The sequence below is a fragment of the Mustelus asterias genome, chromosome 26 (genome assembly GCF_964213995.1).
Source record: "Mustelus asterias chromosome 26, sMusAst1.hap1.1, whole genome shotgun sequence".
Taxonomy (NCBI): Eukaryota; Metazoa; Chordata; class Chondrichthyes; order Carcharhiniformes; family Triakidae; genus Mustelus; species Mustelus asterias.
The window spans coordinates 43,492,693-43,508,342 of record NC_135826.1 but is presented as its reverse complement, the minus strand read 5'-3'; the positions used below and the strand labels follow the sequence as shown (position 1 = coordinate 43,508,342).

General features: G+C 46.1%; 1 protein-coding gene across 1 annotated transcript in view; it reads left to right on the top strand.

Annotated features, from left to right (window-relative positions):
* The window catches only part of nr2c2ap (nuclear receptor 2C2-associated protein), a 129,787-nt gene extending 115,373 nt beyond the window's left edge, over positions 1-14,414 (top strand). Inside the window, exons 2-5 of the mRNA XM_078198740.1 lie at positions 4,723-4,813; positions 8,976-9,081; positions 11,648-11,716; positions 12,943-14,414. Coding sequence (XP_078054866.1) covers positions 4,723-4,813; positions 8,976-9,081; positions 11,648-11,716; positions 12,943-13,064 — 388 coding nt within the window. The 3' untranslated portion in view covers positions 13,065-14,414. The remainder of the gene's footprint in view (positions 1-4,722; positions 4,814-8,975; positions 9,082-11,647; positions 11,717-12,942) is intronic.
* The last annotated feature ends 1,236 nt before the right edge of the window (positions 14,415-15,650 follow it).

Genomic DNA, 15,650 nt, shown 5'->3' with positions numbered 1-15,650 from the left:
GGCTCATAAATGCCATCCAAAATAAAGTCATAGAGGTTTACAGCATGGAAACAGGCCCTTCGACCCAACTTGTCCATGCTACCCTTTTTTTAACCACTAAGCTAGTCCTAATTGCCAGTGTTTGGCCCATATCCCTCTATACCCACCTTGCCCATGTAACTGTCTAAATGCTTTTTAAAAGACAAAATTGTTCCTGCTTTTACTACTGCCTCTGGCCTAGCAAGCCAATCAATTCAAGGACAATTAGGAATGGGCATCAAATGCTGGCCCAGCCATGGACACCCACATCCCATGAACAAATAAAAAAACAATTTGCCTTTCCAATTGCTTGCTGCATCTACTTGCTAACTTTGTGTTCCTTATACGAGTCTTTCCAAACATTTGAAAGCTTCACATCTTTTTTTTAAAATTCTGCCTTTCTAATTTTACTACCAAAGATAACAGCATCACACTTCCCCACGTTACACTCCATCTGCCCCTTTATTGCCTACTCACTTAACCTGCTGATATCTCTTTGCACCCTCTTTGGGTCCTCCTCACAGCTCACATTCCCACCTCGCTTTGTATGGACAACAAATCTCTTTAGGACAATTAGGGATGGACAACAAGTGATATCCGAGCCAGCAACACCCACATCCCATGAAAGAATAAAAGGAAACAGAGATACGTTCACAGTAACTTCATTGCAGTGTTAATGTAAGCCTTACGTGTGACTAATATATAAACTTTAACATTACTCTCGGTATCTGAGAGTACGGTGGCACAGTGGTTAGCACTGCTGCCTCACAGCGCCAGGGACATAGGTTCGATTCCTGGCTTGGGTCACTGTCTGTGTGGGGTTTGCACATTCTCCCCGTGTCTGCGTGGGTTTCCTCCGGGTGCTCCGGTTTCCTCTCTCAGTCCAAAGATGTGTGGGTTAGATTGACTGGCCGTGCTAAAATTGCCCCTAAGTGTCAGGGGGACTAGTTAGGGTAAATGCATGAGGATAGGGCCTGGGTGGGATTATGGTTGGTGCAGACTCGATGGGCCAAATGGCCTCCTTCTGCACTGTATGATTCATGATTTATGTGTTCGATAATGTAGATTGTACATAGCTGAATATCCCATCCCCAACTCTATAACCCACTATCTTCCTTATTAACCTTTTATGTGGGACTTCATTCACAACGTTTTGGAAATCTAAGCATACCACATCTCTTTATTCCTCTTTATTTACCCTGCCAGTTACATTCTCAAAAGCTGCTAATTTAGTCAAGCCTGTAAAACAATGTTGACTCTGTCTGATCATACTCTGCTTTTCTGAATGCATTGTTAAGACTACGCTTATAATAGCTTCCAGCACTTTCCTGATGACTGATGTCAGGATAATTGGTCTGTACTTCTCTTGTTTTCTCTCCCTCTTTTCCTGAATAGCAGTGTTACACGTGCTAACTTCCAGTCTGCTGGGAACGTTCCAGAATCTAGGGGATATTGGGAAATTGTTGCCAGCGCATCTCTTCAGCCCCCTCTTTTTTAGAAGCCTGGCGTGTGGGCCATCAGGTTTTTGTATTTGTCAACTTTTAGTCTCTCCAGTTTCTCTGCTTTATTTCTGCTGTTATGAATTGCTTTAAGTTCCTCACTTGCAGCCCCTTGGTTATCTTCTATTTCTGACATGTTATTCGAATCTTCCACTGAGAATGATAAAGAACAAAGAAAATTACAGCACAGGAACAGGCCCTTCGGCCCTCCAAGCCTGCACCGACCATGCTGCCTGTCTGAACTAAAACCTCCGACCCTTCTGGGAACCATATCCCTCTATTTCCATCCTATTCATGTACTTGTCAAGATGCCTCTTAAAAGTCACTATCGTATCTGCTTCCACTACCTCCCCCGGCAGCGAGTTCCAGGCACCCACCACCCTCTGTGTAAAACAACTTGCCTCATTCATCTCCTTTAAACCTTGTCCCTCGCACCTTAAACCTGTGCCCCCTAGTAATTGACTCTTCCACCCTGGGAAAAAGCTTCTGTCCGTGCCCCTCATAATCTTGTAGACTTCTATCAGGTCGCCCCTCAACCTCCGTCATTCCAGTGAGAACAAACCAAGTTTCTCCAACCTCTCCTCATAGCTAATGCCCTCCATACCAGGCAACATCCTGATGTGGAGATGGCAGCGTTGGACTGAGGTGGGCACTGTAAGAAGTCTTACAACATCACTCGGCTGAGGAAGGAACAGCACTCAAAGCTCATGATTGGACTTTAACCTGGTGTTGTGAGACTTCTACCGAGAAGACAGACACAAAATATTGTTCAATATCCACTCATTGCCCATGATAATTTCTCCCCTGTGCCTCTAAGAGACTATGGTTTCCCCAGTTGCTGCTGATTGTCCCTCACACCTGGTGTGCGCTCAATATCTGCCCCGTCCGATTATTTCAAATAATACAAAATGTAATCCTTTGCTGAGAATATTTTGCTTAGCTGGCTCAGTTTATAAATGATGTGGAGATGCCGGCGTTGGACTGGGGTAAGCACAGTAAGAAGTCTCACAACACCAGGTTAAAGTCCAACAGGTTTATTTGGTAGCAAATACCATAAGCTTTCGGAGCACAGCTCTTTCGTCAGATGGAGTGAAAATCTGTTCTCCAACAGTGCACAGAGACACAGAAATCAAGTTACAGAATACTAATTAGAATGCAAATCTCTACAGCCAGCCAGGTCTTGCCAGTTACCTATCCAATCGGCCAAACTTCCCTCTATCCCACACATCCTTACTTTCTTCATAAGCCGACCGTGGGGGACTTTATCAAACGCCTTACTAAAATCCATGTATATGACATCAACTGCCCTACCTTCATCAACACACCTAGTTACCTCCTCAAAAAATTCTATCAAATTTGTGAGGCAAGACTTGCCCTTCACAAATCCGTGCTGACTAACCCGGATTAAGCTGCATCTTTCTAAATGGTCGTAAATCCTATCCCTAAGGACCTTTTCCATCAACTTACCGACCACTGAAGTAAGACTAACCGGTCTATAACTACCAGGGTCATTTCTATTCCCTTTCTTAAACAGAGGAAATGTGGTGTAGGTAGGCCCACAATGCGAAGTGCTCTGTAGCTGTTTCATACATAGAATTCTGACAGTGCAGAAGGAGCCCATTGAGCCTACACCCACTCTCCAGTAGAGCACCTTACCCAGGCCCTATCCCCGTAATGTATTTACCCCAATAATCCCCCTAACCTAACACCAAGGGGCACTTTGCCATGGCTAATCAGCCTAACCCGCACATCTTTGGAGTGTAGGAGGAAACCGGGGCACCTGGAGGAAATCCACGCAGACATGGGGAGAATGTGCAAACTCCATACAGACAGTTACCCGAAGCCAGAATTGAACCCGGTTTTCTGGCACCAGTGCTAAACGCTGCCACCATGCCACCCTGAGTAGTTTGCTAAACCAATCAAGCATGTTACTGTGGGTCCAGACGAGGAGGCAGACTAGGTAAGGATGGCAGATTTCCATCACTGCAGGACGTGAGTAAACTTGATGAGTTTTTACAACAATCTAGTACTTTCATGGAAACCATTAGCAAAACTAGCTCTTTTAGTCCAGATTTATTAATGAATTGAATTCAAATGTCCTCAGCTGCCATGGTGGGGCTTGAACTCAGCTCCCTGGAGTATTAATCCAGGCTTTACCACTGTGCCACTGTCCCTCAGAGTATGTCCCTGAATGATACTACTTCATCGAGGCACCAGAGATAAATTTCAAAAATCCACACCTTGGGAGTGGTAGAGAGTAAGGAATGTAATCCAGCTCATAAAATCTCTTACCTTATCTCTTTAAATGGAAGTTTATTTTTACTTTCTGAGAGATGTGTTGCCACCATCACATATAACCATAGAATTGTACAACACAGAAGGAAGCCATTTGGCCCATCATGTCTGTGCCAGCTCTTTGCTGGGCAACATGAATCCCGCTGCCCTGCATCTTCCTCTGCTTCAAATATTTATTCGATTTTCCTTTAAAAAGTGTAGCACTTTCTACCTCAACCTCTCCCTGCTAAGGCCCGCTCTGTAAAGAAATCTCCCCCTTCGTTCTCGTTAATAGATGAGTTTTTAATCTGGGAGACGAGTTTAATCCCACTAGAGGTGGGAGGAGATGTTCCCTTTGTGGCTTCAGGGACACTTGAGGGAGTGCTGCATTGTTGAAAGTGTCATCTTTTCGTGGTGAAGTTAAACCAAAGCCCTGTTTGCCTTCTCAGGTGGACCTAAAGGATCCCAAGGCACTATTTTGAAGAATAGCCAATGGTGTTCTCCCATGGCCAACACTTTGCCTTCATCCCAGAAACAGATTATCTGGTCATTGCCACATTGTGGGATGTTACTGTTCACAAATTGACATTCTCTATATTACAACAATGACTGCGCTTCAGATATATTGTTGGCCGGAAAGCACTTTTGTGTGTCCTGCGATAGTGAAAGTTGCTATATACATGATGTGGAGTTGCCAGCGTTGGACTGGGGTGGGCACAGTAAGAAGTCTCACAGCAGCAGGTTAAAGTCCAACAGGTTTATTTGGAATCACGAGCTTTCGGAGCGCTGCTGAACAAGGTGATGAAGGAGCAGCGCTCTGAAAGTTCGTGATTCCAAATAAACCTGTTGGACTTTAACCTGCTGTTGCTATATAAATGCGAGTCTTTCTCTGACCATGTTGTCAAGCCCGAATTTTACTCTTTGTCCGTAGGGTGAGTTCTGTCCTTAACCGTGACGTGAAGCAATTTGGAAAGAAGTTCTTGTTTGACCATAATGAGGAGACCTGCTGGAACTCCGATCAGGTAAGTAACAGTGGATGGATTGGGAACAGCTGGGATCCCTGGGAAATGTTTACACTGAGATAAAAGCAAAATACTGCGGATGCTGGAATCTGAAACAGAAAATGCTGGAAAATCTCAGCAGGTCTGACAGCATCGGTGGAGAGAGAATTGAGCCATCATTTTGAGTCTCGTTGACCCTTTGTCAGAGCTCTGATGGGACAAAGGGAATGTAAATGAAGATACAGAAGGCTGAGAAGGTGCTAAAAGTGTCCATTAAGTGATCAGAATGCGTAAATGGCAGAACAGAGGTACAGGTTGTGAAGGGACTGCCTGGGGATCACGGCAGTTGCCCTGAAAGGTCGGGGGGGGGGGGGGGGGGGGGGGGGTGGAAGGAGGAGAGCTGGAATGGAGAAGTGGAAAAATGGAAGTGAGAAAGGAAGATGATATGATAGATGAATGAGATGAAATGAAATAAAATTAGTGGAAATAGGGTGCAGGTGGATCTATCTGACGAAGGGTCATCCAGACTCGAAACGTTGGCTCTATTCTCTCCCCACAGATGCTGTCAGACCTGCTGAGATTATCCAGCATCCGCAAGATTTTGCCTTTAAGTACCATCTACAAATTGCACAAGATTCCTTCAATAGCCCTTCCAAACTTGTAACCTCCAAACTTCTGAAGGATAAGGATAGCAAACGCATGGGAACACTACCAACTGCAAGTTCCCCTCCAAGCAAGCAAGCTAACTTGGAACTATATCGCCATTCTTTCACTGTCACAGGGTCAAAAATCCTGGAACTCCCTCTCTAAAAGCAGTGTGTGTGTCCCTATATTGCATGGACAGCAGCTGTTCAAGAAGGCGGCTCACCACCACCACCTCAAGCGCAATGGGCACTAAATGTTGGACTAGCCAGCGAAACTCGCATCCTCTTGATAGAGTAAAAAATATCCTGATTGTGCAGTACTCCCCTGCTTTGTATGATGAACTCTGTGCTGTCGAGAGAACGAAAGTGAATCTCTTTGATGTTGTTTTTTGTCAGAATATATCGATTGATCTCCCCCTCCTCAGATGCGTGTGTCTGGTTTACCCGAGGAACTCCTTCAAACAGAGCATTAGGGGAGATTAGAAAGAGTAACTAAGGAGGAACTGTTTTCAATGTCGGGGTGGGGGGGGGGGGGGGGGGGAGATAGAACCATAGAAAAATTGCCTCACAGAAGGAGGCCATTTGGCCCATCGTGTCCATGCCAGCTCAAGGACACCCAGGTGCCCTTTCTAATCCAATTCCTACGCCCGACCCATAGTCCTGTAGCTTACAGCACTTAAGGTATAGATCCAGGTACTTTTTAAAAGAGTTTAGGGTCTCTGCCTCTATCACCAACTCAGGCAGTGAATTCCAGACACCCATCACCCACCCTCTGTACAAAAAGGTTCTTCCTCATGTCCTCCCTACACCCTCAGTTTGTATCAGAGACACAAATTAGGATAACTGGAAAAGTAACCTGAGCAGAGATGATGAGAGTTTTTTTAATATACACAGCAAGTTGTTGTGATCTGGAATTCGTTCTCCGATAGAATCGTGGAAGCAGTTTCAAGAGTGACTTTCAGAAGTTAAAGTTTATTTATTAGTCACAATTAATACTCCAATGAAGTTACTGTGAAAATCCCCGAGTCGCCACAGTCCAGCGCCTGTTTGGGTCAATGCACCTAACGAGCACATCTTTCAGAATGTGGGAGGAAACCGGAGCACCCGGAGGAAACCCACGCAGACACGGGGGGTGGGGGGGACTTGCAAAATTCCACATGGACAGTGACCCAAGCCGGGAATCGAACCCAGGTTCCTGGCGCTGTGAGGCAGCAGTGCTAACCACTTTGCGACTGTGCAGCCTCCCGGGGAAATTGGGTAAATGCTTTTGAAAAGGATATAAGGTTGCAGGGCAATGGGGAAAGGGCAGGCCAGTGAGACAGACTGATGATCCTTTCCAAGTGCCAGGACAGCCATGATGGGCCGACCTGCCGCTTTCTGTGCTGTGTGATTCTATTCTGACAAAATTCATCAGTGCAACATCTACGACAGCCACCGAGAGGCACAAGAGAGCAGCCCAAGCTTCAACCCACTCTGGGTCTTAACTGGAAAGTCGCAAATTACGTTGTCAGTCATTGCAGTAACCAAAATAACAGGAAATGCAGAGCAAGTCGGGAGACTGTGAAAGAGAAAAGGCAGCTAAATGTGCCAGTTTTCCTCAGAATTGAAAATGAAAAGATAAAAAGCAAAGTGCGGAAGATAAATTATTTGAAGCCCCGTTGACCAAATTGTTTTTTGTCAAGCTTTCATGCAGCAGTCCAAACTGAGGCTTAGGTTTGGCAGTGCACATTAATCAGTTGCTTCCAGCTTCTCTTTGTGGTTTCTTCTGTTTTGGATTTAATTTGCCTGGAGGTTTAGAAAGGGCAGTCTTAGAACAAAGAAAATTACAGCACAGGAACAGGCCCTTCGGCCCTCCAAGCCTGCACCAACCATGCAGCCCGACTTAACTAAAACCCCCTATTCTTCCGGGGACCATATCCCTCTATTCCCATCCTATTCATGTATTTGTCCAAACGCCCCTTAAAAGTCACTATCGTATCCGCTTCCACTACCTCCCCCGGCAGCGAGTTCCAGGCACCCACCACCCACCTCTGTGTAAAAAAAAACTCACCTCGTACATCTCCTTTAAACCTTGCCCCTCGCACCTTAAACCTGTGCCCCCTAGTAATTGACTCTTCCACCCTGGGAAAAAGCTTCTGACTATCCACTCTGTCCATGCCTCTCATAATCTTGTAGACCTCTATCAGGTCACCCCTCAACCTCTGTCGTTGCAGTGAGGACAAACCAAGTTTCTCCGACTTCTCCTCATAACTAATGCCCTCCATACCAGGCAACATCCTGGTAAATCCTTTCTGTACCCACTCCAAAGCCTCCACATCCTTCTGGTAGTGTGGCTACCAGAATTGAACACTATATTCCAAGTGCAGCCTAATTAAGGTTCCATAAAGCTGCAACATGACTTGCCAATTTTTAAACTCAATGCCCGGCCAATGAAGGCAAGCATGACTTATGCCTTCTTGACTACCTTCTCCACCTGTGTTGCCACTGTTGAAAGTGATACATTTATTAGAAGCAACACTCCCCTAGGATATCTTCCTTTGCTTCAGGGAATTCCTACAGTGCAGAAGGAGGCCATTCGGCCCATCAAGTCTTCACTTTGAAGATTTATTACATCCAGTATTTGCTTCGGCTCAATGGATCGTAAATCCCATTCCAGAAGCACGAGCACAAAAATCAAGACTGTGGTGCTGAGGGAGTGCTGCACTGTTGGAGGTGTTATCATTTGGAAGGGATGTTAAGCTGAGGCTACGGTCCCTTCTTGGGTGGATGTGAAAGATCCCATGGCAATGTTGGAAGAGTAGCACTCTGTCCAGCAACGATCACTCGATACGTATAACAATAAGCAAATTATCTGGTGTTTATTACATTGCTGTTTGTGAGACTATGTTGTACCCAAATTGGCTGTAAACCTTTCTTGCATTACAAAACACTACAATGCTTCAGAACTATTTCACAGTGCAGAAGGAGGCCATGCAGCTCATCAAGGCTGCACTGACTCCGACAGAGCATCCCACCCAGGCCCTATCCCCTTAACCCCACATATTTACCCCACTAATCCCCTAACCTACACATCTTTGGACACTAAGAGGCAATTTAGCATAGCCAATCCACCTAACCAGCACATCTTTGGACTGTGGGAGGAAACTGGAGCACCCGGAGGAAACTCACGCAGACACAGGGAGAATGTGCAAACTGCACACAGACAGTCACCCAAGGCTGGAATTGAACTCGGGTCCCTGGCGCTGTGAGGCAGCAGTACTAACCTCTGTGCCACCCATGTGAAGGGCTTTGGGAAGTCCTAAGGGCATAGAAATGTAAGTCTTTCTCTCATTGATGTGTTCCTGATTTTTTTTCTACCAACCCTGAATTATTAGTTTATTTTCCCTTTGAGTCTCGGCCTGCTGTGCATTATTGGTTTTTATTACCAGGACTTGTGCACATGTGTATTTTTTTTTGTTCCATCACTGTCCATCTCTGGATTTTCAGTGTTCCTTATTGTGTTTTACCCACACCATCCCCCCGCCCTCACCGTGTCTTAGGGTTCCTCCCAATGGGTGATGCTCGAGTTCCCTCAGACAGCCAAGCTGACTGAATTACAGCTCCAGTTCCAAGGTGGATTCACAGGCAGAACGTGCAGACTGGAAGGTAATTTCAGGCTGAATCATTATATTATTAATTTACAGGTTATGGGCGTCACTGGCCATCCTGAGTTGTCCTTGAGAAAGTGATGAGCTGCCTTCTTGAAGAGCTGCCGTCCCTGAGGTGTCGGTCCACCCACAGTCCTGTTAATGTATTAAAGTTTATTTATTATTGTCACAAGTAGGCTTACGTTAACACTGCAATGAAGTTACTGTGAAAATCCCAAAAGTCGCCACACTCCGGCGCCTGTTCGGCTACACTGAGGTAGAATTTAGCATGGCCAGTGCATCTAACCAGCACGTCTTTCGGACTGTGGGAGGAAACCGGAGCACCCGGAGGAGCAGACACGTGGAGAACGTGCAGACTCTGCACAGACAGTGACCCAAGGCGGGAATCGAACCCAGGTCCCTGACATAAGAACTAGGATGTGGAGATGCCGGCGTTGGACTGGGGTGAACACAGTAAGTAGTCTCACAACACCAGGTTAAAGTCCAACAGGTTTATTTGGTAGCAAATACCATAAGCTTTCGGAGCACTGCTCCTTCGTCAGATGGAATGGAAATGTGCTCTCAAACAGTGCACAGAGACACAAAATCAAAAAAACAAGCAGTCACGGGCATTCAGCCTTGGATCTTCAGGTAAGCGTTCTCCAAGGCGGCCTTCACGACACACGACAGCGCAGAGTCGCTGAGCAGAAACTGATAGCCAAGTTCCGCACACATGAGGACGGCCTAAACCGGGATGTTGGATTTATGTCACATTATCGGTAACCCCCACAGCTTGCCCCCTGGACTTGCAGAATCTCACTAGCTGCTCTGTCTGGAGACAATACACATCTCTTTAACCTGTGTTTAATGCTCCCTCCACCCACATTGTCCGTACCTTTAAGACCTGGCTGGCTGTAGGGATTCGCATTCTAATTAGTATTCTGTAACTTGATTTTGTGTCTCTGTGCACTGTTTGAGAGCACATTTCCATTCCATCTGACGAAGGAGCAGCGCTCCGAAAGCTTATGGTATTTGCTACCAAATAAACCTGTTGGACTTTAACCTGGTGTTGTGAGACTTCTTAATAAGAACTAGGAGCAGGAATAGGCCATCTAGCCCCTCGAGCCTGCTCGCCGTTCGATAAGATCATGGCTGATCTTTTCATGGACTCAGCTCCACTTACCCGCCCGCTCACCATAACCCTTGATCCCTTTACTGTTCAAAAATGTAGCTATCCTTGCCTTAAAAACTTTCAACAAGGCAACCTCAACTGCTTCACTGGACAGGGAATTCCACAACCCTTTGGGTGAAGAAGTCCCTCCTCAACTCAGTCCTAAAAGTGCCATCATACCACCCCAATTTGGCAGCGAATCCCAGGATTTTGATCCAAATCATAGTCATATCCAGTCTCTCATGAATTTCAGCATCTCAGTCGAACCTGATTCTGCCATTAGCTGACACCCTCAAATCACAGCATGGGCCCCTGGACAGAGAGTGGGAGATGTATCACCAGATTGCTTTTTCCCTCAATCCACCTGGCTCTCTATCCCAGAATTGCTGAGGCCAAGGAAATCCCGCAATTAATTTGCACACAATAAACTTCGACAAACAATCATGCGATAATGACCAGATGATCTGTTTTTTGTGATGTCGATTGAGAGATAAATATTGGCCAGGACACTGGGGAGAACTCCCCTGCTCTTTGTCGAAATGGGGCCGTGGATTTTTAACATCCAACCAAGCAAGCAGGTGAAGACTCTGTTTAATGTTTTATCTGAAAAACAACATCTCCAACAGTGCAATGCTTCCTTAAGACTGCGCTGAATTGTCAGCTTTGGTTTTTGTTTAGACCAGAAGATATAGGAGCAGAATTAGGCCATTCGGCCCATCGAGTCTGCTCCGCCATTCAATCATGGCTAATAAGTTTCTCAACCTCATTCTCCTGCCTTTTCCCTGTAACCTTTGATCCCCTTACCAATTAAGAACCTATCTATCTCTGTCTTAAAGACACTCAATGACCCGGCCTCCACAGCCTTCTGTGGCAATAAATTCCACAGATTCACCCCTCTCTGGCTGAAGAAATTCCTCCTCATCTCGGTTCTAAAAGGCCATCCCTTTATTCTGAAGCTGTGCCCTCAGATCCGAGTGCTAATGGAAACAACATCTCCACGTCCAGTCTATCCAGGCCTTTCAGTATTCTGTAAGTTTCAATGAAATCCCTCCCCCCCCCCCACCCTCATCCTTCTAAACTCCCATCGAGTACAGATCCACAGTCCTCAAACGCTCCTCATACATCACAAAGTTTTCATTCCCGGGATCATTCTTGTGAACCTCCTCTGGACCCTCTCCAGGGCCAGCACATCCTTCCTTAGATACGGGACCCAAAATTGCTCACAATACTCCAAATGTGGTCTGACCAGAATCTTATACAGCCTCAGCAGTACATTCCTGCTTTTGTATTCTAGTCCTCTTGAAATGAATGCTAACGTTGCATTTGCCACAAACTCAACTGTTTTCCAGTTTGCAATGGTTTTACTCATTTTGCAACTAGCCCCATGACTGAATTTGTTTATCTTGCCTCTTAGGTAGCAGAAAGGGAGCCAGTTTGGTGAAGATAGCTGATTTCTACCCTGAAGACACAAACCGTCTGCAAATATCCTTCACAGACTGAGGCAGCAATAGGTGATTTAGCATTAATTTTCAATGAGTTATGATCTTTTGTGTTAGGGCCAAGTTTTCAACTGGGAAAATGAGTTCCGCCATCCCTCAATTTTGTCACGAGCTGATATGTCTTGCGAATATGCAGAAGTTAAGAAATTGGAGCTGGCATAGTCCATACAGTCCCTTCAGGCTGCTCGAACATTCAGTAAGATCATAGCTGATCGTTGACCTCAGGTTGACCTTTCCAGGTATTCCCTTTGGTATCCAAACATCTATTGATCTCATCCCTGAACACAGACAATGCCTGAGCATCCTCACCTCTCCAGAATAAAGAATTCTAAACATTCAAAAGGCGAGGACGAGAGGCCATGGTCTCAGGATAAGGGGTAGCAAATTCAAAACAGAGTTGAGGAGAAACTACTTCTCCCAAAGGGTTGTGAATCTGTGGAATTCGCTACCCAAAGTGCGGTGGATGCTGGGACAGTGAGTAAATTTAAGGAGGAGTTAGACAGATTTTTAATTGGTAATGGGTTGAAGGGTTATGGGGAGAAGGGAGGAAAATGGGGATGAGGAGCATATCAGCCATGATCGAATGGCGGAGCGGACTCAATGACCGAATGGCCTAATTCTGCTCCTATATCTTATGAACTTTGAGTCAAGAAATTTCTCCTTATTTCAGTCCGAATGTGGGCCGTGTGGGTGAGTTTAAAACACTGGATAGTGCATTAATCCACACACCAATCCGCTGTGCTTCCTGATAGAAGTCTACAAGATTATGAGGGGCATGGACAGAGTGGACAGTCAGAAGCTTTTTCCCAGGGTGGAAGAGTCAATTACTCGGGGGCACAGGTTTAAGGTGCGAGGGGCAAGGTTTAAAGGAGATGTACGAGGCAGGTCTTTTACACAGAGGGCGGTGGGTGCCTGGAACTCACTGCCGGGGGAGGTAGTGAAAGCAGATACGGTAGTGACTTTTAAGGGGCATCTTGACAAATACAGGAATAGGATGGGGATAGAGGGACATGGTCCCCGGAAGGGTAGGGGGTTTTAGTTCAGTCGGGCAGCATGGTCGGTGCAGGCTTGGAGGGCCGAAGGGCCTGTTCCTGTGCTGTAATTTTCTTTGTTCTAATACATGAGTGTTTAAATTGTGGATACTGGCAGGCAGTTCGCTAAATTATTCTTCATCAAGTAAGTTGTATTCTTCCTTAGTCTGCGACTCACAGATTCTCCATCCCCGAGGAATCCATCGCTGATAAATTAAAAATCATATTTGAGAAAAGCACAGACTTCTTTGGAAGGATTATTATCTATCATCTTGACGTTCTTGGTGAAAGAATGTTGTAAGGAATGAGGTTACACTCACCTGGAGAAGTCGAAACCGGCTGGAGTTGGGGATTCCCAGTCACACTTTCAGTGCCGGACTCTGGTGAGGTACAAACCCCAGCGCAATGCATTGGCTGCTTTTGGCGGGTGCAGACTGAATCCTGCCTTGGAGCAGTGAGATGGCGAGGAATTACTTTACATTTGACACAGATACAGGAAAAACGGCTGAATTGATGGTATTTGAAATATAAAATAACACATTTTAATTACAGTTAACCACACCTGACGTGTTCACAAATTGATTTACGTTTGGAATCCAATGATCATTTTAGAATAGAATTACTACAGTACAAAAGGAGGCCGTTCGGTCCATCGAGTCTGTACCGACCACAATCTCACTCAGGCCCTATTCCCACAACCCTCATTTACCCTGCTAATCTCCCTGATACTAGGGTCAATTTAGCATAGCCAATCCACCTAACCCGCACATCTTTGGACTGTGGGAGGAAACCGGAGCACCCGCAGGAAACCCACGCAGACACGGGGAGAAAGTGCAAACTGCACACAGACAGTGACCCTCGGCTGGAATTGAACCTGGGTCACTGACGCTGTGAAGCAGCAGTGCTAATCACTGTGCCACCCCACGGCAGGCACCCTGGGCAGCATCGTCCCACAATAGCAGTGAGATTACGGTAATGTGAATCTCTGTTGTGTCATTGGATGTGGCATGTTGGCTGGAGAACCCCTTGCTGTTACTCCACAGTACAGAACACGGCAGTGGGATTTCTTGTACGTCTTTTGTACCGAAAATTTTTAATTTGTCCTTATGGACTGAAGAGTTAATTTGTTTATAACCTTTTCTTGTAGTTTAGTTCTCTGAATCTAATGCCAATTTTCTCGTTACAGCTACTTAGTTGACAATATATTCTGCTGGTAAAGTAGAGCTTAATACAACTTGTACTTGTGGAGACATTTCCTAGGATCGGTTAAAGACTAATTGACCAGGCACATTCAGAGGTCAACTAGAGCCTTAATTGCTCCGAGGCATGCCAAGTAATAGGAGGCCCTGTGGTGCAGTGGGTTACAATGCCTGCCTCTGAGCCAGAAGCTCTGGGTTCAAGTCCCACCTCAGGACTTGATGGCCAAGGAAGGTGTGTTCGAAACTCTGCCAAACAGCTTGAGTGTGTCAACATGAAGATTCTTCCAAACATACCAATGGCTGGCAGTAAGAGTGGGAGAGACTCCTGGTCAGCTACGTTTGATGTGGAATGGCACCCTAAGAGTTATAAGCCGCTGATGACAGGCTGGCGATCTGTTCCAGGAACTACAACCTCTGGAAACAGATGTAAGTCTGCCTTAGTGGAGTAATAGATGCGGGAGAGAATTGGAATGGAATGGCAGGGGTCATTATTGTCCAGGGGCTCTGAGGCCAGTTACAAGACCCGTAAGATCACCTTCGAGTTCTTGAAAGTAATTTCCAGGCATGGCCATTTATATAATACAATCCCTACTGTGCAGAAGGAGGCCATTCAGCCCAGTGAGTCTACACTGACCACAATCCCACCCAACCCTTATCCCCATAACCCTAGCTAGTCCCCTGACACTAAGGGGCAATTTAGCATAGCCAATCCAGCTAACCCACACATCCTTTGGACTGTGGGAGGAACTGGAGAACCTGGAGGAAACCCACCCAGACACGGGGAGAATGTGCAAACTCCACACGCAGTCACCCAAGCCAGGAATTGAAGCAGGGTCCCTGGCGCTGTGAGGCAGCAGTGCTAACCACTGTGCCACCCGTATGTTTTCATCAATTCAGATTTCTCACCATGGATAGTATTGCCGTACTCTCAGCTGTGTTAGAAGATTCAAGCCCTACTCCAGGACGCAGGCAGCACAATCTAGGCTGCCACTTGGCACAGAACTGAGGGAGAGCTGATTTGTTCGAGGAGCTGCCTTTCAGATGCACGAACTGGGGCCCCATCTTTCTGTTCAGGTGGCCGTCAGTAATCCCATTGCAGGGAACAGGAGGAGTAATGGGCCCTTGATCAACAACATTAAAACCTGATCGGACATTATCTCATTTGTGGGATCTTGCTGTGTGCGCATATTGGCTGCTATGTTTGTCTGTGAGACAACAATGCCTGTGAACAGCTTTGAAACATCCTGGGACTGTGAATGGTGCGAGATGGTTGCAGTAACACATTGGTCATGTTGTTAGGCGAGTTATCCAGAGGCCTGGACTAATGATCTGGGAGACACGAGTTCAAATCCCACAAGAGCAGGGAATTCAATTCAATTAATTAATTAAATAAAATCTGGACTGTAAAGATAGAACCAGTAATGATAATCGCAAAGGTATCGGATCGTTGCAAAATCCACCCTAGTTCATTAATGTCCTTCAGGGAGGGAAATCTGTCACCCTTTTCCTGGCTGGGCTGCATGTGAGTCCAGACCCACAGAATTGTGGCTCATTCTTAACTGCCCTCTGAACGGGCCGAGCAAGACACTCAGTTGTGGTCATGGGTGCACAAACACTGGGCTTGCCAGCGATGGCCGCGTGCAATGAATGAATAAAACAAACATGTCTTCCTTTGACCTTTTGATACT